The 27350-nt window shown below is 39.1% G+C and overlaps 1 protein-coding gene across 3 annotated transcripts in view; it reads right to left on the bottom strand.

Annotated features, from left to right (window-relative positions):
- Positions 1-27350, bottom strand: part of FTO (FTO alpha-ketoglutarate dependent dioxygenase) — a 329085-nt gene that overhangs the window by 137504 nt on the left and 164231 nt on the right. The window contains exon 9 of one of the 3 annotated variants that reach the window (XM_034788562.1): positions 7351-7415. The exons of the other annotated variants lie outside the window; for them this stretch is intronic. Coding sequence (XP_034644453.1) covers positions 7391-7415 — 25 coding nt within the window. The 3' untranslated portion in view covers positions 7351-7390. The remainder of the gene's footprint in view (positions 1-7350; positions 7416-27350) is intronic. 3 annotated transcript variants of the gene reach the window in all.

The following is a 27350-nucleotide window of genomic DNA, read 5'->3' as shown; positions in this document are numbered from 1 at the left end:
CCATTTAAAAAAAATGCAGGACAATGATTAGCAAAACTGTACGACTTTCATTTGTGAAGTCTGAGCAATTTAAAGCGACATTTTACTTTACAGAACACCGAACAGCAAAATAAAAGTAATGTAATTTAATGAAAATCCAGGATTATAACTGGAATGCAAGGTATTGGGTACCAAGTATTTGTAACTTAACTTTCATGAGTTTAGGAAATGCCGAACAGTTATTGTGATTTTTTTTTCTGTATGGCAGTTTAAATAAATTACTAAAGTAAGTGAAACTGGTCTGATTATATCGCATTATTTTGACAAATAAAATATGCAGAATTTTGCATTTTTTGGCGCAGAATTCCCCTAGGGGTAACAGCACACAAGATGCAGTGACGACCAGCAGTTAATAGGACTCATGACTCATAAATAGGAAGCGAAGAGTTAAGAGACCAATCACTTTGTAACAGGGTTGCAGATTCATGGACCCTCCATGGGGATGCAGGGCTCCTTTCTTGAACCTTGCCTAGAGATGCAGAGCTCCTGAGTTAGTCAGAAGTTAGAACAGATATATTCAATCTGAACTAAAGTAAGAGTATCAAAGGAGTTGCAAGCTCTTGCGGCGGCAGAGGGAACTAAAGATGGGGATGAACTACAGGAATAGCTACATTTGGGGAGAAAGCTTAGACTGATACTTTTTTTTGTTTTTAGGACGTAAAATTGAGGACAAATCTAAATTTGGACTTCACTTGATGTGTGTAACCTCTTATCAAAGGCATGGTTGAAACTCTACCTACTTACACACTTCTACTGGTAAATGACAAATTATTTTTAATACACATTTTAAATGTAAAGGTCTTGCAATGAAAATAGATCAGCATTGTAATTGCAATATTTCCTTTAAAAGTTATTTCATGTTCAATTGCTTTTGTGATATTGATTTTTAAAGTAGTACAACAAGCAGTGTTTTGTTTAAGGTAAAGTTGCATTTTTCTGCAACAGAAAAATAGGACTATAAAAATAAAGCTCCCGCTATTTCCAAAAGAAGCTGCATGAGAACTTTGTCAGTTGCAGTGTTTCCAAGGAAAAAATAGCACTTTATCTGCTATTGGTTTGCAGATTGCAGCAATTCACTTTCAGTAGATTTATGTGCAAAAGGCCTAACACGTAAAGAATATTTTTCCATGTACTGTTGTGCTCACTGGAAATAGCATGAACAGTGTTGACAAAGACATATACAGGTGAGCCAAATGGGACTATCAACTAAGACTTAGAATGGAGGAAGAGTGACTACATTAGGAACAGAGACGGGAAGGAAGTAAATGGGTTTCTAATACAACAAGGCTTGTTTTACTTTATACCTGTACACAGATGTGCTACCAGCAATACACAGAAGATGGAAGTCAACAGCTGGTGATGACCAATTGCCCCTTATGTCCAAATGATATGAAATGTGGCATCTTTAAGAATGCTATTTGCCATTTTCTATTGTATTCAATGTACACAGAACTGGTCTTGGTATCAATATTTCCAAACAACAGAGTATCATCAGTGTTCTTTTCATACAAAACTATCTCTTGCTCAGTAGAACCTACACCCTTGACCTTGGTCTGGAGGGATGCTTTAACAATAATGTCAGCTTATGCATCAGAATATTGCATCTTCAATGCTTAATGTCTGTTTCCTCTTAAACAGAAAGAAATGGGAAATCTGAGAAGTGCCGCACCCCAATTGTGATAAAAGTTTGACAGCCCAATAGCCCCAACGGGTTGAAGTTATTACCAGCACAGGGATCTGCCTCAGCATGAAACAGCTTGACACTTGGGTACAAGTACTGAATATCACACTAGAATTTCAATCTTTCCTTGCTGGGTTGAGGGCCCCATGATATAGGGCCCCCCTGTGGCTGCAGCTTTGGCTATGGTGCAGGGGGAGCATATGGTATATTCTGTTAAGGATGCTGACCTAGGAAATGTTAATGCTCAGCGCCTTGAAGCTACTATGGAACTTGCAGGATCAAATCCAAAGCAAAAATGTAAAAATAAGGCTAGAGACCCCAAGGGTCAAACAGTCTCAGCTATAATGAATATAAACCAAGAATACACACAATTGTTTTGTCTAGGGAGGACTCAACTTTTAATCAAGACAGATGGAAAGATCCCATTAAAGGAAATGCATATTCCCAAACTACCTCCCAATCTTTATTATGGAGAAGTCTCCTGACATACAGTAACTCAGATTCCTTCATCTGAATCACTTTTGGTACAAGTTATACATAGAGTACTATGTAAAGGTTAGTTACTGTATGTTAACAGTCTCAAGTTTTACTTGCAGAGGTTTTTCTTACTTGCTTCCTTCTACTGTCCCAATAAAATCATGCCAAGTGAAATGAAACAAGTGGCCTTTCAACTAGACTTACCCTAAGGTCACAAAATTCAACACAAATGCCTAGAGGCTCATACCTTTGTGTATCATAAATTACATTTTTTTAAGTGATTGCCTAATATGATAGTATGATAATATACCGAGCAAAAGGCCATAAAGCTTATGCTTGCCTCTTGCAGCATGGTATGGACGACTGATGAGAGCTAGATATTTCATGGACATTCATGAGTTCCAGCCTGACACATTATAGAGACAGATCTAAGCTATAACATTCAGATTTGCATCTGAATTTCCCCAAGGTATGGGCCGTGGGAGGAAGCTTTAGGCTTTGTTGTCTGGTTCAGACTCCTCTCTACAAAGAAATAAACAAAAAAGCTATGTGAGTCTAGGTGTAATACTACTTGGCACCTGCACTTTCACTCTTCAAAGCACTATATAAATATTAAGGAACAAACCCTTCAGCCCAAATAACAGCCATGGATGGCCCTGAACACTGCAGGGCTAATGAAGTTCCCCTGTGCTGTGGGACACTGGATGCCACACTGGACACTGGATGGGTCCACCATTCTCTGCTTTGTATCGAGCAGAGGTGTGCGGAGATTGCTCCATGTTAGCATGGAGGCAGATCTTGTGCTGGAGAGGAACACAGCAAATGGACCCATGAGTTCATGGCTTCTCTGTCTAACTCCCTGGGACAATGGAGACCAGTAGCTTCAGGAGCGACTGTAGCTGTGAGGCTTCATTAGAAGCAATGGAGATGAGGGTTTCCTTACCCCATGGAGTAATCCTGTGCATAGCCCATTTATTATTTTATCAAAAGCAATGCACAGGGCTAAATCTTATTCCCTAGCTAGTTAAGGTTATCTTACCTAGTTATGTTATCATGCAAACAGGCCAAGCTGGAAGCCTCTTGTCAATCTGTCTTGTTCAAAGAGCTGCAAGAAAAGACTCAGGAGGGATTGTCTCACTTTTTTAGAGAGGGAGGAAGTTAAGGGAAGCATTTGAGAGGTGGAGTGGTAGTAATCTTTAGAGGCTCTAAGAGACCTCCCCTCCCAGCAAGAAGAATCACCCTGAATTCACTGAACAAAAAACACAAACCAAATTAGGAAATGGAAAAAATTGTAAGTAATTTTTAATGTTTGCCCCTTCAAACAGAACTGAATTCCATTGTATAATTCCAACCCTCTTTTAATTTTATCATTGATGGCATGTAATTCTTTTGATGTGCTATTTAAGAATGTATTAAATTTGCATTCAAAATATTTGTTTTAAATCAACACTTGATAAAACTACAAAGGCAACATTTATCTTTATTACTAGCAGCACTGAGATTTAAAAATGGCATTCCTGTTAGATGAAGGAAATACATCATCCTACTACAGTATTTGGTTAGTACAATCCTTGATCCTGGATCTGAGCATACACGGAGTGTGCTTTTCAAGAATGCACAAGATGAATGCTGTATTCACCCAGCACCCATAAATCAACTTGAAGAATTTAATACCTGTTGCAATTTTCTCCAATTTATTATATGAAATAATAACATGAGAAGTAATTACAATAAAGAAAAAAGTTCAGGTGCTACAGCATTAGTTCAACATCTAGGATCAAGTGTCAGTGAGATTAACAAATTTCATTCATTTTATCTCCAGTCCTGGAGACACGCTGCTACTAGCTTTAATAGTCAGGAATGTCTGTTAGTTAAATGACTTTGTAAAGGCAGTCAAGTGAGGGCAGACAGCGACAGTTTAATTAGGCAGCTTGCTATAACTCTATCTGGGAGCTGTAGGCACAGGACTAGGAACAAGTGTAAAACTGCACTCAATAGTGAGTAGCAACAACAACAAAAAAAGAAGACACTTTTGATGGCAGGGTCTCTCATTTACTCTGGCGTCAGGTTGGCTACAGGTGAACGGGAGCAATGTAACCGCTGCAGCAGAAGAAAGGTGAGGTTAAGAGAGCAATCATTTATCTTGTATTGATTTCTGGACACTGTGTCCTAGATACATTCCAAGATAGAATGACAGCTTTCTGCTTTGTGTCTGTAAGAGAAGAAAATGACTAGTACCAGGACCCTTTGTTTTCCTATCATATTTCCTTTTAGAAACATACCACACTTAGATTTTTTCAGACAGGGAAATCCAAACAAGTTTATCACAGAAAAGGAGGGTTAGGGGGTGGTTAATCAGCCATTTGTCTTTGCTGCTCTGTAACTTTGAGTCAAGGGGTCAAAACCAAGCACAATTGGACCATTTGGTTTTATCTCAGGTAACCCCACATCTCTGGTAATTAAACCCATTCCATTCGGTCAGAGTTCCTGTCAGTCATATTCAATGTCTGTCATTACTGAGAAATGTTTCATGACATATTACACTGACAGAACCACCACTGCAAGACTGGCAAGATTCCCCCGGCACCAGAGGTAGAAGACAATGGAAGCTTCTTTCAGATCAGTGATGTTTAACGTTTTATGTGCTGACATTGTGACTGTAACCGCAATACAATGAAAGCCTAGTAAATGAAAGATTAAAACAAAACCATACTTTATCTACTTCAGAGACTACCAGGCAATATCCAAAATAAAAAGCTGGCAGCTCCAAGGCCATTTGTACAAAAACACTATGTCTTTACAAAAAGGTACACACACACGCACACGCTCTCTCTCTCTCTTAAAAGGTGTCAATATGCGAGATTCATTTTATTTCTGGCAAGATGGGCCATGCCTTTTTCACTCGTTTGTTAATCACAGCAATCAAATTCTCTTCTTTCTTTCACAGTTTATAAGCCTATAAACTACAAAGAGCAAGTGGGCAGCAGAATTTGTGTGTTTAAAGAGAATAATCTTACCATATGTAAAAGACAAAGTCTAACACCTTAGCTTTTGAAATAACTGTTGCCTGTGCTGTACTCCCTATACAGGAGAGAGACCATGTTTCTGAGAACATAAGAACGGCCATACTGGGTCAGACCAAAGGTCCATCTAGCCAAGTATCCTGTCTTCTGACAGTGGCCAATGCCAGGTGCTTCAGAAGGAATGAACAGAACAGGTCATCGTCAAGTGATCCATCCCCTGTCGCCCATTCCCAGCTTCTAGCAAACAGAGGCTAAGGACACCATCCCTGTCCATGCTGGCTAATAGCCATTGATAGACCTATCCTCCATGAATTGATCTAGTTCTTTTTTGAACCTTTTATAGTCTTGGCCTTCACAACATCCTCTGGCAAGGAGTTCTACAGGTTGACTCTCTGTTGTGTGAAGAAATACTTCCTGTTGTTTAAAACCTACTGCCTACTAATTTCATTTGGTGACCCCTAGTTCTTGTGTTATGAGAAAGAGTAAATAACACTCCCTTATTTACTTTCTCCAAACCAGTCATGATTTTATAGACCTCAATAATATCCCCTTTTAGTCATCTCTTTTCCAAGCTGAAAAGTGCCAATTTTATTAATCTCTCCTCATATGGAAGCAGTTCCATACCCCTAATCATTTTTGTTGTCCTTTTCATGGATTTATATAGAGGCAATATGATATTTTTTGTCTTACTATCTATCCTTTTCTTAATGACTCCCAACATTCTTTTCACTTTTTTGATGGCGGCTGTGCATTGAGTGGGTGTTTTCAGAGAACTATCCACAATGACTCCAAGATCTCTTTCTTGAGTTGTAACAGGTAATTTAAACCCCATCATTTTATATGTATAGTTGGGATTGTTTTCCAATGTGCATTACTTTGAATTTATCAACATTGAATTTCATTTGCCATTTTGGTGCCCAGTCACCCAGTTTTATGAGATCCCTTTGTAGCTCTTCACAGTCTGCTTTGGACTTAACTGTCTTGAGTAGAACATTGAAATCAGCCTCCTAATTTTCAGAGTTGTCCCACTGGGAAACTTTACAAGAGATACCATATTCCATTATTCCTCAGAGGTATCGCTATGCTTTGTCAGGGTCTTCTCACTTTCATTGGAAGGAACATAATTTATCATCACAGATAATGCATTTTTTTCCTCTGTAAAAGTGCTTGTGCCTCAGTCTAGTACAGGCTAATAGTGATGCAAGTAATTTTATTTAATATTTTATTGTGATTTAGGTAGGCTTAGTACATTTCATCACTTCCTGTAAAGTGTATGGGGGTGAGATCTTCAACCCATTTTACTAAAGCTTTAAAAGCCATTGGTGAGAAAATAACTACACCATGTTTAAAATTCCATATAAATATATCAACTTTTCTTACCACTAAAATAGTTACTAGATTCCCATTGGTTGTTTTGCTGGGCACCAAAAGCAAAACAAAAAACAAAAAAAAACCCCAACCTGTAATCAGCAAAAGTATCTGAGTGAGGGGCATAAAGTCATCTGGACTAGTAAATCATTAAGATTTGACAGTAATCTGCTTAAATATAAAGGTTTTATAGCATTTACGTTATCATTTATGGTTTCTAAGCCTATGTTGTATTTCTAGTTTGATAATTTGTGTTGTACTGTGAAGTACAGATCCACACATTGCTTTTAAACAGATTTAGGAACTGCAATTTGCAGCAATAAAAACACAGTTTTGATATTCAGTAAGAAATACAGTATATGGTGAAGAATAGCACAATAATATAGTCATTACCAAATCTAGTACAATAACCATTAAATAAAGCAGGATAACATAGCTCCTATAACTAATGTACTGCATCTATATTTGAAAGAGCTTTCTAGAACGATGTGTCATCTGAAGAAATTCTGTTCATATGCCCACTCTTTCTACTAGCCATTTCCCCTATTTTCCTGCACTGAATGGTTTTATATTTCAGACAGTGAGCAGTGTTCAAGATCCCAAAGTCCTATGGCCAAACACTCAAAATTAATGATATTCAGGAGAAGCCTAGCAGGGGAAAATGTGTTGTAACAATTTTTCTAACGCTGAAATACCACATCACCAAATGTTCCTGTCAAAGCATGGTTTAATTACCTTGGCACCCATGCCACTTATAATCACCTGTCATTAGCAACAATGCTTGCATCTGTTTACACGTCTGTCAGAAGCGCCAGCCCAGCTGAAGTCTAAGAAAAAAGACAAGTTTTACTAGGACATGACCCAGATGTGAAAAGGTCATCTTAAGGTTATCCATCCCCAGAGTGAAACATGCAGATCATCAAAAAGGTAGCAGTGTTCAGTGGACATTTTTAACAGATGTTTTTAGGAAGCACACAGATATTTGTTAATATTTCCCTAGTTTATAATCCACTCAATTTTTTTAATATAAAAAGGCTTGATGTTATCAAAGCAATAATTTTGTTATTTCAAAACTTTATTCTTTTCAACATTGTTCTGGGCTTTAGGGTTTGTTTTTTGGTGGAATATCTTCCAAATTTAGCTTCCTTTTACCCAGGGTGATAATAATTTGCTGAGCTCTACTCCATTAAATTGTTCATTTATTGATCACCTGTTTCCTTGAAGGCAACCAAGAGTCCAGCTTCTAGAGTAAATACCTTTCTAATTGAAACAGGCTTTATAGCATATAGTTCCTTTAATAACAGAGTGAAGCAATGATGTCAAGTGGCCATTTCTAAATTGTTAAGAATCTATTGGCAATAATATTGTAAAAACTTCAGATTTTGCCATACTGCAGCTAAAATCCAACTCCATAAAACCAATTCTTCATACTGCTGCTGAAAATTCACATCTCTGGCAGGCTGCCTCTTCAAATGTCAATGGGTTAGTCCAAAAGTGATGTCTTGCTAATTCTGGTTTGGATTTCTCCCACATAGGGAGGACAAAACCCTTCATTTGAGACAAACTTACTTTGCTTCACTGTGTCTCTACAGATGGCAAAGTGAATTTTGTAGATTTTTATGGTACTACCGTAAGAAACAGTATTACTTTGGTCCTAGAAACCCATCTCAGTAATGAAGTTCCAGTGAAGTTCTTTATAAGCAACAGAAATAGGTAAAATAGATAATGTGATATCTTTTCTTGTACTAACATGTGTCTCCTAATCATACCCAAAGGTATAATTCTTCAGCAGAGACATTGTAGGCAGTTTTTAGGATCTCTCTCTCTCTCCTTTATGAAGCAATATAATTAGTTTGTATTTTGTATTTTGATATGATGTTCATTAGGTATTACAGGTTGTTTATCTATTTCAATACATAACTTACCATTATGAAGTTTTTCACCTGCTGGCAGGGTCTCCTTCTCACCCCTACACTCCTATGCATGACACCTCCTCTGAACAAAGCTTTTCATAGTTAAAATGCATTTGGCTTATTGACTTATGCCAACTTCTTATAGATATATCAGAGTTACTAACCTGCTATACTAACCTTCTTGTTACAACAACTATTATTGTCAAAATATATTATTGTACTATTTCTCATTTCTCTCATATATAAAAACCATAACATTGTCAATCCCCTTCCCCTTTCCACCACAAAAAGTATGTGTATTTTTAGCTACACAGATTCCCCAACTTGGCTTCTATGAAAGTCATTATACATTATAACATAACACCATTCATTCAAGGATGTCAAAGTACTTTAACAAAGGTACAATAAGTATTTTAATGACATTTACGTGAGAAAATTTGAGACAGAGAAATTAAATCCTAGTTCTACAATCCAAAGTTACTCAGAACTGACCCCCTGCAGACTCTGAATTATGTTTCGGCAAACCCTTGCTTACTAGGAGGAAGTAAAAGGTCATACTTTCCATCAATACAGCATGTATTTAACAGATGTGTGTGTGAACGTACATGCATGCACAGTGGGTGGGGTAGGGAGATATTCAAATGGAGTAACCTGACTAAGCCAAGACAGAACTCATTTCAGTATTTTTCATGAAGTTTTTAAATTAAAGTCTTGAAACAAAATTTATTTCCTTACTCTTTTTTTTTTTTTTGCTGAGTGAGTGGTGGTGAACAATGAAGCATTTTGGCCAGAATCTCACTAGTGTATAACAACCTCTGGAACAAGCACATTTGTAGTCCACAGAAACAAATGTAGGGGCTGGTCTACACGGGGGGAGGGCAATCGATCTAAGATACGCTATTCGCGTAGCTGAAGTCGAAGTATCTTTGTTTGCCTTACCTGGCCGTCTTCACAGCGGCAAGTTGACCGCTGCAGCTCCCCCATCAACTCTGCTTACTCCTCCTGCCAAGGTGGAGTACAGGCGTCGATTCGGGATCGATTTATCACGTCTAGACGAGACGCGATAAATCGATCCCCGATAGATCGATTACTACCCGCCGATCTGGCGGGTAGTGTAGACATGGCCTAGGACTCAATCCTGCAAACACTTACTGTTTGATGTAGTACTTACTACCATTACTACTCACAATAGACAGCACTATAGCCAGTAGTCAATGTTTGGAAGGAATGGTCCTTTAATATATGCCTGTATTCTTGCTGGGAATGGCCCACCTACACACATATTTTTCCCTTTCTCTACACCTGTATGTGTGTAGCACAATGCACAGTTGTCATTGCTGTCTTCGTGGGTACATGATTGTGCACAGACCATCCCATGAACCTTATTATGAGACCTCATCTTTGTGTCACAACTGCCTGCATAGAAGTGCCTCGACTTTGAAAGGAGTCAGAATGTAATTCAATAGAAGCTGTGCGCTTCAATCTAGGCCAGAATTTTCCCCTTAATAAATTGTCATAACTCACTGTTAATTGCAAAGATTTGAGTGTTGTAATAGGTTGAAGCTATTACTTGGAGGACTGGGAGAACTCAAGGTACGTATTCATTCTGGACTGAAAAAAAACCTTGGAAACTGACTCTTTATTTGGCAACGTTTATTGTATGAAGATTTCTACATCTCTAGATTTTTATCAAACAGAAGTTTGCAATTGTTATAGAAACATGTGGCAACATTTGATGGTAAATTTTAATGCATTTTCTACTCCTGTAACACACCTGAAAGGAAGCCAAGAGCTCTTTTTCTTTTACATTATAGTGAAACCTAAACTAGTCTGACTGACTATAAATGGTTACTGTTTGCCTCGGCTCCTACCTGTATCAGATTCAGACTAAGGAATCTTAGGGAAGAAATTACATGGGATAAAATGGATATTTCTAAATTACAAGCCTGCATTCCAGTTGCTCAGTATATTAGTTTTCTGTCTCACCAAAGAATTCCGTAGAGAAAATTGTGGGATCTGACAACAAAGGATCAAAAACATTTACTTTCATGAGCCAAATGCTTCTTGTTTAGATTATAATGGAGAAAGAAAATGCAGATCAAGATCAGTTATATTTTATTAATGAATTTAACAATGGTAGGTTACCAAGGGTGTGATGCTTGACTTTAGTCTCTGCTTTAAAATTTACATAATTACATTGAAACCAGTGTCACACAGTTTTTAAAAAACAACAAAGAGTCTGGTGGCACCTTAAAGACTAACAGATTTATTTGGGCATAAGCTTTCGTGAGTAAAAACCTCACTTCTTCGGATGCAGGTGAGGTTTTTACTCACGAAAGCTTATGCCCAAATAAATCTGTTAGTCTTTAAGGTGCCACCAGACTCTTTGTTGTTTTTGTAGATACAGACTAACACGGCTACCCCCTGATACTTGACACAGTTTTTAGTTTTTTAAGACTTTAGATTCTGTAAGTTCCTTTCTTTCTTTCTTTCTTTTTTTAAGTTATAATATTAAAAACTGAGGGGGAAACAGGCATTGTCCCTGACACAACTGTTCAGTGAGAGAGGACTTCAGTCTCCAGGATTGCCAACCCACCTTCTTTCATGAGCACTAAAAATTGTTTGCATTGCTACACTGGTAGATATTAAGGGCACAAATGTGGACTGCAATGTGTCCTTGCAAATGGCTAAGTGGTCTTAAGGTATCCCCTTACTCCTCTGCATGAGCTACCCATGTCTAATAGCAGTGTTGGGGGGAGAGCAACATATGCAGGGCTCATACTCCCCACACTTCCAAGCAAATGGATGAAAGAGGGTGGGCATGGGCAGAACCCGGACTTCACTCCTCTAAAGTGCCAATTAGCACAACATAGAGGAGGAAATAATCTGTGCGAGGTATAAAGCACATTACTTTCCCTCTGGTGCAAGGGGATAACTAGGAACTAGATTGTCATCCCTAGTCTTCAAACATGTGTTGCCTCCTTAAATCAGGGCTTATGGCAAAGCCACAACTGAGCTCTAACTAGGCAGATTCATTTTTAAGAGATACACCCCAGAATGGTAACCAGTGAGTTAAAGGGAAACTGATTGCACCTGGTTCACAAAGAGACAGGCCTAATTTTCAAGCATCACAGCTCCCATTGCCTGTAATGCTCAGCACCTCTGAATATCAGGCCATTGGGCCTAACTTTTGAGTTTATAAGTGCATGATGTATCCTTCTGTTTCTGGGGTAGTACCACAGAGAGGCAAATCACCCCCGTGCATGTTTTTCCTGTGTAGCAACCAAGAGTTGGAACATTTTGTTCTCTTGAAGAGGAGTGGTCCACCTGTGCAGAAGCTGTGTGTCTCCACATGCCACACAGTACATCCCCCAACCTCAAGGAGCCACAGTCTCATGATATCCATGACTGCAGTTGTCCTCTTATTACTCATCAGGGACAGGGCAGGATTCACCGTGGAGTGGCAGAACCAATGTAAATCAATGTTAAACAGAGCAACTCCCCAGAGTTGGCAACCCAACTCCATACCATCTCTTACTCTACTACTTCCCATACAGGACTGCTCTCCCCATACAGAACCCACACAAGATTAGGGGAAAAGAAAAATTTTCTTAACTAAACTCCTGGGGACAGACACCATCCTCTATTTTTCTAAAGCATCACACTCTGCTGCCACCCAGCAAGTAATCTATAACAACTTGAAACAAGCCAGCAGACTTTTCACTCCAAATTCCTAGGTTCTATTGTACCTTTTCATAACACAGGATAAGTTGGAATGCAGGATAAGAATACAGTACAGTATAAAGCCCCATGTCTAACAATAGCGGATCTGATTCTCCTCTCACACTGGTATAACTCCACTGATTTCCACTGGGTAGTTTCCGGTTTATACCAGTGTTAGTACACAAATTAGCTAGTAAGTCTGTGACCCTATAATATTAGCTGAAATAGCACAGAAGTGTCTTCAGCCACAGTTTAACTAAGACCACAAGAGTTCACCAGATATTCACTAAAGATGAAAAGCTCCTAAAATCACTAAAAAGAGGAAATGTTCATATGATTTTTCCCTGAATAAAAATCACACTCCTATTCCTTATTCTTAATTGATGAAGTTATTCTTCATGTAGCTATGACGCAGACTGCTGCAGCTTTCCTATTGTGCCTGCAGCACTGCCAATGCGAAGCACTCAAAAATCATGAGCCAGGTTCCAAAAAATCATGGCTACACAGCAAAATAACTCTGGGGTCTCTTTACTTGCCTTCTCAGCAGCCATCAGGGCTGGAAACTTACATTTTAAAAAAATTGTAAGCTAAGATTTTCATGTGATTACATGACTCCGAAAATACCAAATAATGTGAGATCCATGATAAAACTCTGAGTGTTAGCATCACCGAGCCCAACAACGTCCACGAACTCAACGTTCCATGCAATATGTGAGCACAGGCCCAACACTGTCCTTCTAACAATCTGGCGTGTTTAAATGCGATTTAGCTCTTATTAGGTAAGGAGTGATATTGACCAATGATCTTCAAAGACCATAAAACTCATCTTACTTTCAGTAGGCCCCAGGCTGAACGTGGTTTCGTTTATATAAAATTAGCATTTTATCTTTTCATTCCATTATTCAATACTCATTCAATGTGGTACGTTCTAAGAAATGTGAGTTGCCTGATCTATTCATTGTGTATTGATTACTTTCGAATCCCCAAATGATAAATTAGTACTCTGAGGTTTGGCAGGTTCCAGCTCCAAGATCAAGCCCAGAGTTATTAGAAATACAATTAAATTGGAAACCTCAATATACATGGCTGCAACACTCAGACTTGGGAAAAGCTTTTGATTTTGCAATAGTCTTATTAACACAATTAGTAAATACAGAAGTTCCGATCCAAACAAGAATGTAACAGTCATGCATTATTAACTTTATGTCCAGTGTCATACACATACTCTCCCAATTCCCGTGGAGACAGGTGGTGGTCCATTAGGGTTCTATCCGATCTCTGGCATGGCAAGCGACCCAGTGGTCGAGTCTCAATGGTCTAGGCCAGTGGTTCTCAAACTTTTTTTTTTCGCGGACCACTTAGAAATTTCTGAGGGTCTCGGCGGACCACTTAATGATCAATCCAAATGTTGTTTGTACCATTAGCTAACTATTGTAAAGCACTTTGGATAAAAGCGCTTTATAAAAAACCCCTTAATAATAAACGTTTTTTGTTCTACAAATAAAATCACACAACTCATATTTTAATATCGATAGTCTTACCTTTCTAATGCGATGGATGCATCCTCTCTCCCCCGCTGCGGCACCCCTGAGCTGTGGCTGGGAAGGAGTGGAGTCTCTCCCTCTCTCCCCCACCGCAGCAGTCCCCAAGCTGGAGCTGGGAAGGTGGGGGATCTCTCTCTCTCTCTCTCCCCCACTGCGGCACCCCTGAGCTGGGGCTGGGAAGGAGCGGGGTCCCTCCCTCTCTCCCACGCCTTGGCAGCCCCCAAGCTGGGGCTCGGAAGGAGGGGGGGTCTCTCCCTCTCTCCCCCGCCGCGGCAGTGCCTGAGCTGGGGCTGGGAACGAGGGGGTATCTCCCCCACTAGAGCAGTCACAGAGCTGAGGCTGGGAAGAAGGGCCGTCTCTCCCTAGCAGCCACAGCCCTAGAACTGGGGAAAGTCACCTCTTTCTCTGGCTGCTGCAGCCCTGCAAGTCCCAAATTTCCCCAACCACCTCTTCTTACCCCATTCCCCCCTCCCACCTACCTCCTATCCCCCCCAAGGCCACCACCTCACCTTACATGTACGTCTTCTCCAGGTTCCAGGCACCTAATTAATGGAGCCATACCTGCACTAATTAGATGGGTGGTCCTTCATTCTCTTGTGTGTGGCCGCCTAGGCGTGCACATTAGAGGGATCTATCCGCTGACCACCTGAATGGAGCTCATAGACCACTGGTGGTCCGCGGACCACAGTCTGAGAACCTCCGGTCTAGGCTGTAGTTAGCCCTCTTACAGGATCTGATGCCTGCCATGAATATTCATAATGTTCATCCTCCTTTGCCCCTAATTAATTTCCTCTCCCTCATATTGTTGGGAGGGAACAAACTTATTCTTTAGGTTTTTATATTAATTATCTTAACCTTATTAGCATATACATCTATTTGTTACTATAGCAATCTTGCTGTTAAGCATCTGCTGATGTTCCTATCCTACAATACTGAAACTGGCATCACCTAACTTTTTCAGGTACCTACCAGCACTTTATACAAAATTTCAGCAGAACGGTTTATTGCAAAATTATATCTTATACCAATTTATAAGTTAGGGGTACTGACAATCAGCTTATTTATGCTTATAGCCTTAACTTCCTTACGCTACGTGTTTACACTAATGTCTTACAGGTTTGGGCCTGGAGGCTTCTTACATTACTGCCTTACACATATATCTTATCTTTTTACTTAAAAGCTAACTTTAAACTAGTAAATTAACCCATAAGCTAAGTCCTAGGCTACATGTGTAAGGAGTAAAGCATTTTCCAAACCATGATTTAAAGTGAGCCATAACTATCTAAAGTTGAAGGAACTTCCTCCCATGAGATGCATTCAACCTCATCGAAAAAGCAACCTATGTTACTTGTATATGCTCATTATTTTCACTCTTTTCATTGTCCCAGATTTGGAATAATGATTTCCAATAACTGTGTCCTTAAGAAGAAAGTTCTCAGATATTATGAAACAGGATTTGGGGACCTGGAAACGTTTAGCCACTTAACATAAGTTAGTTCTACTCATTTCTTATTTAAATACACTCATACGTAATGAACCCCAGAGCTGCAGCATCCTAAATAAGATACATTATATATTAGCAAAGATAAATGACTTATGAAAGCTAAATTAACATATCTATAGCAAATATATTACCACTGTATAATATGGGACATAAAGGTTTGCATGTGCATCATTAGCTTTGCTATAATAAATGATGCACTGAATGTGATGTATAATACAGTAAAGAAAACACAGCTGTTTGTTTCTGTAGAGAAGTGCATAGGTGCACTGCACCTGAGAGTGCAAACACTTAATAACCCCTCACCAGTGAGGCTGTGGTGCTTATAACAGCTATTGCTGATAACCATTATCTATGGATAATTAACCATGTCAGGACACCGAGGTCCTTACCTGAGGTCCTCATAATTCCCCACTAAGAGAGAGACAGTATAAAATTATTATTATATATTACTAATATTTAACAATAAGACCATATCATTTGTGTTTTATTAATGGAAGCTGTATGTTATGGCTGAGTTTAAATTATTATTGGTTTCTTTCTGTGCATTTTACACAGTGTTTTACAAAACCTAGCTTTTTACTGCTAAACAAAGTGACAAGCCAAAATCAAGCACAGTATGTAAAGAGAACACATTTTCATTTGTTAATACATTATTCATGTTCATGCACATTTTTAATATATTATTAACACATTTGTCTAGCATTTGCTTTTTGAAAAGCAAATTTAGAGAGAGGGAAAAAAAGTAATTCCAAAATAAAACTTCTTTTTCACTCCCCCCAAACAATGCAAATCAACACATTTTGAACTCTGAAAGCCCTCATATTTCTATTCCAAGCATTTTGTTCATTTTTAAAATCAGCCAATAAAAGAAAATATTTTAATCACTCAATAAAAAGGCTTTTTGACATGTGAAGACAAAAGCCTCAGGACATTTATTAAGAGACTTCCTACTGTGCTGGGCTTTGTTGTATCTCGTAATTAAAATCACACCTGAGCGGGACCATCTGTGAGAGTGTATTAAGTTTCTTATAAAACATGAAAATTCTTTTATTTTTTCATGCAAACGCCAATAAATCTTGTACATACTTTTGTGTGAAACAGAAAATAATATGCTTAAATAAAGCTAAGGCTTTGACTTAAAAAGCGAGCCAATTAAAAATTAAAGGTGAATTCTATTTTAGGATTCATAATTGATGGCACCTAATGACACTTAAGCGTATTTAAATCACAATTTGTAATTACAAAAAAATTTAAATAAAAAGAATACGAATCTTTTTCTTCATAATGTTTCTGACAATTTGTGGTTTTCTTAAAGTTTCCTTTTATCAGATGAAGAGAGAGAAAAAAAATGAGAATTCCTGGATTAATATTTTTCATTTAAATGACAGCTGAGGGCACTCAGCAAGGGGTGATCAGCATCTTTCAGGATCAACCTCTACATTGGTGGAAACAATTATGTTACGATTATAAAAGTGTTTAAAACTTTGAGTCATTAATTTAAATTTTGAGAGGAAATCATTATGTATTTCATAAACAAAGACAGGATATTATAAAAAGTGCAACAGTTACATGAATTCCAAATAGATACAGCGCAGGATTCTATATAGAAATACTCAATGAGAAAGCAGATCTCTATATGTAACCCCGGTCTGTGAAGCATATAGGTGCCTATGCACCTATGTATTTTGCCGCCCAAGCACAGCAGTCAGGTGGCTTTCGGTGGCATGCCTGCGGGCGGTCCGCTGGTCACGCTGATTCGGCGGCATGCCTGCGGGAGGTCCGCCAGTCCCATGCTTTCAGCATCCCCGCCGCCGAATTGCCGCCGAAACCGTGGGACCTCCCGCAGGCATGCCGCTGAAGGCAGCCTGATTGCCGCCCTCACAGTGACCGGCAGGCCACCCCCCACAGTTTGCTGCCCCAGGCACACGCTTGCTGCGCTGGTGCCTGAAGCCGCCCCTGCCTATGCAGCAATGTACTTTAAGCACACGTTTTTAAAGCATGTGCTTAGGTCAGCGGTTCTCAAACTTCATTGCGCCGCAACCCCCTTCTGACAACAAAAATTGCTACACAACCCTATGAGGGGGGACGAAAGCCTGAGCCCTGCTGCCCCGGCTGGGAGGGATGGGGGCAGAGCCAAAGCCCAAGGTCTTCAGCTGCGGGCAGGGGGCCTGTAATCTGATACCCACTGCCCAAGGGCTGAAGCCAAAGCCTGAGCCCTGCTACCAAGGTGGTGGGGCCCAGGGTTTGGCTTCAGCTCAGGGCCCCAGCAAGCCTAACGCCAGTCCTGGTGACCCCATTAAAACAGGGTCATGACCCACTTTGGGGTCCCGACCCACAGTTTGAGAACCGCTGGCTTAGGTCCCATTGACTGAAAGTCCATGGACAATGGGACCTAAGAACATGCTTAAGGTTAGGCACATGCTTAGCTGAACTGGGGCCTTAAGCACATGTGTAACTTAAGTACATAAGTAGTGCCACTGACACTATTGCAAGGTATGTTCCTTCAATAGGACCATTTATCAGCTTAAAGGTACTCATGTGCTTAAGTGTTTTGTTGGACTGTGGCCTAGGTGTGTAATGAAGTTCTTGTTCCTTGACCATATAACATGAATCATGCAAATACAATTACATGAAATGTATGTGGTCTGAACAATCCTACTGAAGAAAAATTTTAAACTTCTGACTCAAGACCAATTGTAAAATGGCTCTCTTACAAGAGACCCATTTATCAGAAATTGGTCATGAAACATTGAAAAGGGGCTAAGTGCGACAAATTTATTTTTCATCTCACTATAGTAAAGAAAAAAAAGGTTTGGCAGTACTGGCAACCAAAAATAATCCCCAAATGTCTCCCATACTAGAGTCTGACAAAGATAAAACTACTATGATAAGAGGTTAATGGCAGGGACAAAAAATAACTATGCAATTTGATCTGCATTGACAGACTTCTGTGTTCATTCAGAGCCTTGACAACTTCCAAATTCCACATGTACATATAGGTACTCATACATGGATTAGAGTTTATGATTAATTCATATCCCAAATAAGAAAACCCAAAGTTAAAGAAACCATGCAATGTTTAATTTTAGGTGCTGGAAACAAACTAACACCACAGTGATTTTTTTTTTTAAAGAAGAATACTCAGGCTTTAATATTTATTTGTGGCAATAATATAATAAAGTACATTTATGCATAGGCACTTATGTGCTTCATGGGGTTACATTTAGAGATCTGCTTTCTCATCAAGAATTTCTATAAAGAATCCGGCTCTGTAGCTATTTGGAATTCATGTAACTGTTGCACTTTTTTATAATTTTTTGTTTTTGAAATACATTATGTTTTCCTCTCAAAACTTTGATTTAAGTGCTTTCAGTATTTGTATATATTTGTTTTGCAAAATGTTATTTTTTAATATTTACATATTTCTGTACCTAGTAGATTTCAATTGCACTGGGAAAATGCATAGTTTCATATACATACTATTTCAAAAATGTCTTCTTTTATGCAAAGAAAAATGTCTGATCGGGTTTGTTTTACAAACTGCATATTCATAAATAAGAGCTTCTAACTCTAAATAAATTGCATTTTCCCAAAAGTGTTTTGACCTATTACTGACCCTACCTTAAAAATTCATTTTCTTCCTGAGTTGTTGACCCAACAGAATATAATGACTCCTTTGGTGCAGTTTTGTTCTATCGTGTCAATCCAGCTGCATCCAAAAAAAAAAAAAAAAAAAACCCCAAAACCCAACAGCCAAAACTAAAAAAAATCACTGGAAATTTTAGAAACTCTTCAAGTGTGACAGCAGATTTCTATGGCAGCCACTTTTTAGGCTCTCCTCCTCCCCTCCCCTTTTTAAAGTAACTTTAATATGTTTTCCCAAATGACCTATGGCTTCATAATATCAGTAGTTCAATCACTTTCCAAGTTATAGTTTTTCTTTTGAAGTTAGCCTCAGGCTTTACAGTGCAGGAAAACAAAAGCACTTTATTCTGGTAAGGTTTTCTTTTTCAGTTGTATAAAACAAATTTTTTATATTTAAAAGAAATACTTCTGTGCTGATAGTTTTGCATGCCAAGTTCAGTCAGAAAAGACTTTTTCCAACCAAATCTCTCTCTCCGGAAACAGTATTAAAATGGAAGTCTGAGAGACCCTCATATTGACAGTTTGAAAGACATTTACTGAGGCCTTATTCTGGTCTCTGTTACACTAAATTAAATCAACGGTAACTTTATTGAAGTCAGTGGAGTTACACTGATGTAAAACCAATGTATGTGAGAAAAGAATCAAGCCTCTAGGATTCATTAACACTTTTTTCATATAAATCAATATACCTACCTCTTTGAAACATGCAAACATAGAATCATAGAATATCAGGGTTGGAAGGGACCTCAGGAGGTCATCTAGTCCAACCCCCTGCTCAAAGCAGAACCAATCCCCAATTAAATCATCCCACCCACGGCTTTGTCAAGCCCGGCCTTAAAAAAGCCTCTAAGGAAGGAGATTCCACCACTTCCCTAGGTAACCCATTCCAGTGTTTCACCACACTCCTAGTGAAAAAGTTTATCCTAATATCCAACCTAAACCTCCCCCACTGCAACTTGAGACCATTACTCCTTGTTCTGTCATCTGGTACCACTGAGAACAGTCTAGCTCCATCCTCTTTGGATCCCCCTTTCAGGTAGTTGAAAGCAGCTATCAAATCCCCCCTCATTCTTCTCTTCTGCAGACTAAATAATCCCAGTTCCCTCAGCCTCTCCTCATAAGTCATGTGCTCCAGCCCCCTAATCATTTTTGTTGCCCTCTGCTGGACTCTTTCCAATTTTTCCACATCCTTCTTGTAGTGCGGGGCCCAAAACGGGACACAGTACTCCAGATGAGGCCTCACCAATGTCAGATAGAGGGAAATGATCACGTCCCTCGATCTGCTGGCAATGCTCCTACTCATACAGCCCAAAATGCCGTTAGCAACCAGGGCACACTGTTGACTCAGATCCAGCTTCTCGTCCACTGTAATCTCCAGGTCCTTTTCTGTAGAACTACTGCCTAGCCACTCGGTCCCTAGTCTGTAGCATTGCCTGGGATTCTTCCATTCTACATGCAGGACTCTGCACTTGTCCTTGTTGAACCTCATCAGATTTCTTTTGGCCCAATCCTCTAATTTGTCTAGTCAGGCATACCTTGCCCTTGGTGAATCCATGCTGACTGTTCCTGATCACTTTCCTCTCCTCTAAGTGCTTCAAAATCTGATCAGTCCTTCTGAAACTAGTACTGGACTCCAGCAATCTTAAAAATTACTGCTCTATCCCCAACCTTCTCTTCCTAAGAAAACTCATCCAAAAATTAGTGACAACCATACTTTAACAACTGCTAATCAATGCAGACAGCCTTAATCCTTCTCAGCCAGAATGCAGACTGAGCCACAACATTGGGACCATTTTGGTGACACTGATGGATGATCTTCATACGGTTATGGTCAGAAGTCAACCTTCAGTTGAGAGACAAGGTGGATGAGGTAATATTTTTTATTGGACCAACTTCTGTTGATGAGAGAGAGAAGCTTTCAAGCCACAGAAGATGGTCCAATAAAAGCTATAATCCCACCCACATTGTCTCTCTGATGTCCTGGGACTGACATGGCTACAACTACACTGCAAACTTCAGTTGGTCACACAAGGTGTTACATATAGGAGCCCGCCAGGGTGGAGCAATGTAGCACTAAATGGTATACACCAAAAATAAATAACTCTTTCTCCCTTCCCTTTCCCTCCTCCCCCGCCCCTGGGAGCAAAAAAAGGAGAAAGCAAGGGAGGAATTGTGTCTCTGAGGCACAATGCTTCTGGGGCAGGATGATGCTGTTTGCATATCACACACACCTGCTCAAGGCTGTCCCTGAAGGCATAATCTAGCCCTGAATAACAAAGATTGAATCTTATCTATGTTCCGGTTCCTTAAAATGGTTGAAATTTAGGAGTCTATTCTCTTCTCAAGGTATGTCTATACATACAGCAGCGCAGCTATACTGATACAACTGCGCCACTGCAGTTCACGTGGTGAAGATGTTTTATGCCGATGAGGGGGAGAGAGAGAGAGAGAGAGAGACTCTTCCATTGGCATTAAAAATCCACCAATGCGAGCAGCAGAAGCTCTGTCGGCGGCAGAAGCTCTCCCACTGACATAGCACTGTGCACACGAGTGCTTATGTCGGTGTAACTCAGGGGGACAGAATATTCACAACCCTGAGCAACATAAGTTTTGCCAACATAGCCTGTAGCATAGACATAGCCTAAGTGTCCCATATTTGGAGGGGAAATGGACCTCTAAATGTGTCAAAGACACATTTCCTGGAATTTCCAGGGGAAAAAAGAAAGTGACAATGAATCTATGGTAGCACCTCACTAATGCACTTTTCAATAATTTCTACATGCAGATGCCTCCTTTCCCCCACTTTGCAAAGGTTTAAAGGCAGAGTGCTTATAAACTAAGGTCTCACATACCAAAACTGCATTATTTTGAAAAGTTTGCTCGGGGACATTATAAATTATCAAAAATCATTAAAATTGAATTACAGCTGTTAAAACAAATGAACAAACTGCATTTTGAGATGCATTGTCCTTGCCGATTTTTATTATTGTGCCTTTTCTCCTTAAGTCAGTTCACAACATTTATTAATTCACAATGGCCCTGTGTATTTGCATCCGCAGCACCTCTGACTGTATGTGGAATTGCACAAGCACCAACTTTCAGTGTTCATTCATCTGCCCTCCCAGCTGTAGGCAACAGGGGGAGATACCAGTGACTAAATATGGGATGCTTTTAATAGTATGAAAGTGCAGAGAAAACTGCGCCATCCGAAAACCTGACTTGTAGTTAATAAAGACAAATGCTTAGGGGCGCTCCCAAAGCTTGAAAGCTTTCAATACTAACTCATGATCCAGAATTTCAAAGGAAGAGCCATCAGCAATAAAAGGGCATTTACAGTAACTATACAAATATGCTTAATGAAAGTCTCATCTACTTGTGAGCACTTTGTCTTTTGTTTTTTGGTTTTTTTTGAAGCCCCCAAGGGCTTGAACAGAGTTTGCAATTCTTGTGAGAAAAAATTTTAACAAACACACACTTCATAAAAATAATCCCAATATAAAAACATGCTTATGTAATGCCAAACTTTCATACAAATTACTTAGCAATTAAATCTCACCTCATCAAATTATGCATCTGAAATAAAAAGGAACAGATGTGCTCCTCCAAACCAACCCCTTCCTACAAGTAAATTAACAATCATTTTACAACCCAGTGAGTTACTGGGTGTGTGCGTATGGTGCTAATCATTCCCCCACACTCCCCACCACCACCACAGCCCCAGCGTAACACTGAGTTATTTATAGAGTTATCTATCTCAGACTTTGCAGATGATGCCTAACATCATGACAACAGTGAAGAGAAAAGGTCTCCGTACCTGCCTAACTAAAACAAGTTTCTGTAAAGTAATGAATAGAGACAGCTTGGGGACCATCCACCTGCACTGCCTGCCTTTTACTGCCTGCAAAGCGAAACCACAAGGGATTGGCAGAAGGTACTTGTCTGACAGGGCCAGGACAGCCTCTCTCCTCAGTGACAGTCTGGGCCTAGCGTCTTAAACCTGACCCACCACAATTCCTTCACAATGCAGCAGCAAGGCAGCTGACAGTAGCAGCTGCACCTCCTAAGCGAGATGGATGGAATTTTCATAACTAGTTCCCCAAGTTACATTTTACCTTCAAGATAATTTATGAGCTGCTCTGGAGCCTTGAAGAGACAATATGCTTGCCATAAAATTAACTGTAACAGTCTTGTAGGTTATAATTAACACTGGGAGGGTAGCACCAACTGGATGAAACACATGGCATAATTGATGGTGAAACTGGAAATTAAGGAAGCTAACAATATCATTACTGTGCACATCACTTTAGTGAAACCTATTCTTTCCGGGCGTTAATTACACTCTCCTTCTAATATAAACATTGTGATGTGGAGTGGATGAGTGTCACAGCTAGGAGGAGGTAGATTTGCTGGCAAGGCCACCTTGCACCTGGGCTGATGTATATATTGTTTTCTGCCTGGAAGAGAGATATACATGTCAAAGCAGCAGCAGCGCCTGAACATCTGGCAGTATGACCACTGTAGCTCAGAGATAGATGATTGCTCAAGCCTCATAGAATTTTTTATTTTCTCTGTAAGCAGTATCCTTTTTCCTGTAGGAAAAAAATCCTCCCTGAAATTTCACTTAATGGCACACATTATTAATTTAAATGACTTGCATGACTAAGAACATTTTAACTTTACTTTTACATTGCCACAAGTTAGCAGTGAATTAAGATTTTCCACTAGTGTATTATCCTCCAGGTTTTTTACATTTGCCTTTAGAAACACTGTAGAGTAATCTTTTTAGCATCTTGCCTGTCAAGGGGATACTGAACAGACGTAGAGATGCTAGTGAGCTAATTAATCAGAAATAATTTCATAAACTGCTGCCGTCTTTGAAAAGGATAACATGCCATTCATCCACCCATACCTAATACTCCACTCTCTAACCAAGACGGAAGGAACCATTAATGCAATATATTTATTTGAATCTCTCTCAAATTATTTTAATGTAACTCCTTTTTTTTTGTCCCTAGACAAGATATTGGACAATGTTCAGATAAATGGTGAAACAGTGTCACCTACAGGCAAGCAAAGCTATTAATAACCCAACTCCCATTCTATCACTTTGCAACTGACAGCTGAATTTAGGCTTCATCTATAAGCTGGGAAAATACATTGAAGGGGAAATGTCTAAGATACACTTGGGACACCCTGATATAAAATAAAATTACTGTTCTTTGTGAGTGGCAAATCGTCTGCTAAGATAAACACCGTGTACAGTGAGTGATTAATCCATTACAGACTGGACAAATTGTTAACCTTTCATCTCCAGGGCATCTCCTCAAATCAACCTTGACCATGATGGTCAAAAATCATTCTTATTAAAGGATCTGAAAACTCTAGAAAGACATATTTTGGCCTTCTAAGATATATAAATATATCCCCAGTATCAGACAAAAAACCAACAACTCATAACCTTTATTAAAATTCTGCTGAGGGTGCAATTAGTAGAGAGTAAAACACCTTACTTATTTACCACAAATCAAGATTGATCATATTAGTGGAAAACTAAAGATTGGTGAATATAGAAAAAAACCTGTGAATATTTCTTTTTATTTTAAAAGAAAATTCTTTTTACTCCATTTGTGTCACACTTTTCTGCTAACTTGGCACAGATATTCTAGCAAATTAATTTTCTGGCAGGAATGTTTGCAGAAACAGCAAATTTTAAGCAAATGTTGGAAAATTCCAAAAAGTACATTCTGAATTCATAATCACACATTCATGCGAGAACCCAATTCTAAATAGTCACTCTCATCCAACCAGGAAGCAGATACATATTAAATGAGCTGTGTGTTCGATCAAAACTAACCAATATGGTTTCAGCTTCAGACACATAATTACAACGACCTGTTCATAAACAACCTGTGGACCAAGAATTCTCCAAAATTATTTACCAAATAATTTCAGATAGTGAATAAATCTGAGAAGATAGCAATCTGCTCAAAGACAATTTTCAGAGAAAGAGGTGAAACTAATATAATGAATTATTTGTTCTGTTTTATTCACAACATATTTTGGGCCAAATTCTAACATCAGTTACACCAACCTTATAAATGTAACTGATGAAAAAAAATTGCCAGTCTTTCAATGAGTCTGGTATACCCTCTCAGTATCAGGTTCAAAAGCTCTCAAGACTCTCTCTCTCTCTGAAAGCAGGCTACTCTCTCTCTCTCTCTGAAAGCAGGCTACTCTCTCTCTCTCTCTGAAAGCAGGCTACTCTCTCTCTTTCCCTCCAAGCTCTCACCACCTCTGCTTTTAATTGTCTAACACTTTCCCCTAACTTCTTTTTCTATACTTGGCATATTCACTGCCTCTATCTTCTAAGAAATTATTTTTGGTCCATCTCCAACTGCCTGTGTTTATGATTTTGCCATTCTTTTTCTAGATGACACCAAAGCCCGTCATTAATATTCTTTAATAAGCTTCTTGCCCATGCATTATTTCTGCTTCATCACCAACCCACGTTAGGTAATTCATAGTATACTCAATATGGTACTATGAAACAAACATTTCAGTGGTATTGCAACTCATGAGAATATTTGTTAGTAATTCAAAGGTATTGCTTTCCTTCTAAAGGTTTCCTTTTGTAGGCGTAGATCCCAAGAAGTTTCAGTGGGTTACAAAGTATTTTTCTTTCTACTACCACCTTATAATCCCTAAACTGTTTTCTCATTCATGGTCTATAGATATTCCCAACATGTCATTAGGACCATGGATATGAAAACAATACAGTTTATGTAAGAGGCCCCTTAGTCCTTATCTTTTTAAACAACATATCTACCATAAACTTCACAAATGTTAGAAAGATGCCATCTTTGCAGCTACAGGGACTATACAATAGACTATATTTTTAAACACTTCTTTCCAGTTCGTCTCATTCCCCTGGGCCTGAGACCCAGCCTCTGGCCTCCAGACAAAAGTTGCTTCCCTTCCTGTCCACTATTGCTGACATGGTCCTCCAATCTGTAACATGGCTATCACCAGTATATATGTGATAAATGTGTATATCTGCACATGTTTATACACACACATATTTTTAAATACATGTAAAAGCTCTTTATGAAGACGACTACAGAGCGATGTCCTCTCTTCATATGGAAGGTACAGAGCAGGCAATGGGTCCCCCACTCATTGGAAAAATAACTTGTCACAACCCTGGCCTGGAGAAACCACTTCTCCTGTTGAGGACATATTGTTCTGTTGCTATGTCCATTTGATTTTTGGTTTCTCTGAAAACATCAGCAAGGGTATAAATTAGTGTCTGTTGTGATAGTGGCACTATATTAAATACACACTTGCCTACTAGGACTGAAGAACCAATGCATTTTCTATAAGCCAAACAACAATCCAAAAGGAATAACATTTTTGCACTACCAACCTGATCCACAATTGAACTAGTGACTGGAGATGAAAGGCTTTGTGTTTCATTATTAATTCCCAACATCATCGAGTCCCATATATGTGCTGAAAATTTAGTAACACACAAGATTAACAGTATCCAAGACTTAAGTCCTGTACTTGTACCTGTTCACTTATATCTTTTGCAATGGTGAAAATAACACAGAATTTGGCTGACTGCATTTAATTTCCCCATGTTATCCCACAATTTTTCCATATTAACATTATATGCTGATTTTATAACCCAGATCCTCAAAGTTCAAATAGTTTTATACTACATAGAGCTAAATTTAATACAAAGATAACTGTAATAACATTAACAATAAAGTCCCCATAGGATAAGGCATCAGTTCTTGGAAAGAAAAGGTAGTTCCATCTCTAGCCTCATTTAATCCCAAACTTCTATTTTTAGACAAAGTTTCAGTTTGTACTAAATTTGTGAGCTGGTTTTATGGAGATATTCGGTTCTGAGGCATAAAGGACACTCTGCTAAGGGCAGAGGAAAATAAGAAACCTCAATGGATGGTTTCAAAATAAACCTATGACATTCTTTCATTCACTGGGCCAATCATTCCACATCCCTAGCTCAAAACGCCAGTTCTTTAGCTGAAGAGCAACAGAGCAATAGACAACAGTTCCATATATACACGCACACTCCTGCTTTTCGCCTCCTCCTTGGCCTCTGGCAGACACCATTGTCTGTAGCAAGAAGGATGACAGCTGATGCTAATGCCACTTTGTGGTTCAGCTGTCAGATGATGTAGCTAACACTCTGTCTCCACAGATTATACATTTGTCACCTCTGTGATACACTTGATCTCCACCATCCTGCAGCCTGAAAACCCCATAATTTCTGTTCCCTGAATTCAGATCTGCAAGTGGGTAGTGAGTACACTGTTGCCAAATCACTTCCTTGCATTGCAATCATGAAATCTTATACAAATAAGGAACGGTCACTAGTGCTGACTTTAAAGCCTTGTCCAGATTACT

The sequence above is a fragment of the Trachemys scripta genome, chromosome 13 (assembly GCF_013100865.1).
Source record: "Trachemys scripta elegans isolate TJP31775 chromosome 13, CAS_Tse_1.0, whole genome shotgun sequence".
Classification (NCBI taxonomy): Eukaryota; Metazoa; Chordata; order Testudines; family Emydidae; genus Trachemys; species Trachemys scripta.
Note: the sequence above shows the minus strand (reverse complement) of the source record. Positions and strands in the feature narration are given on the sequence as shown.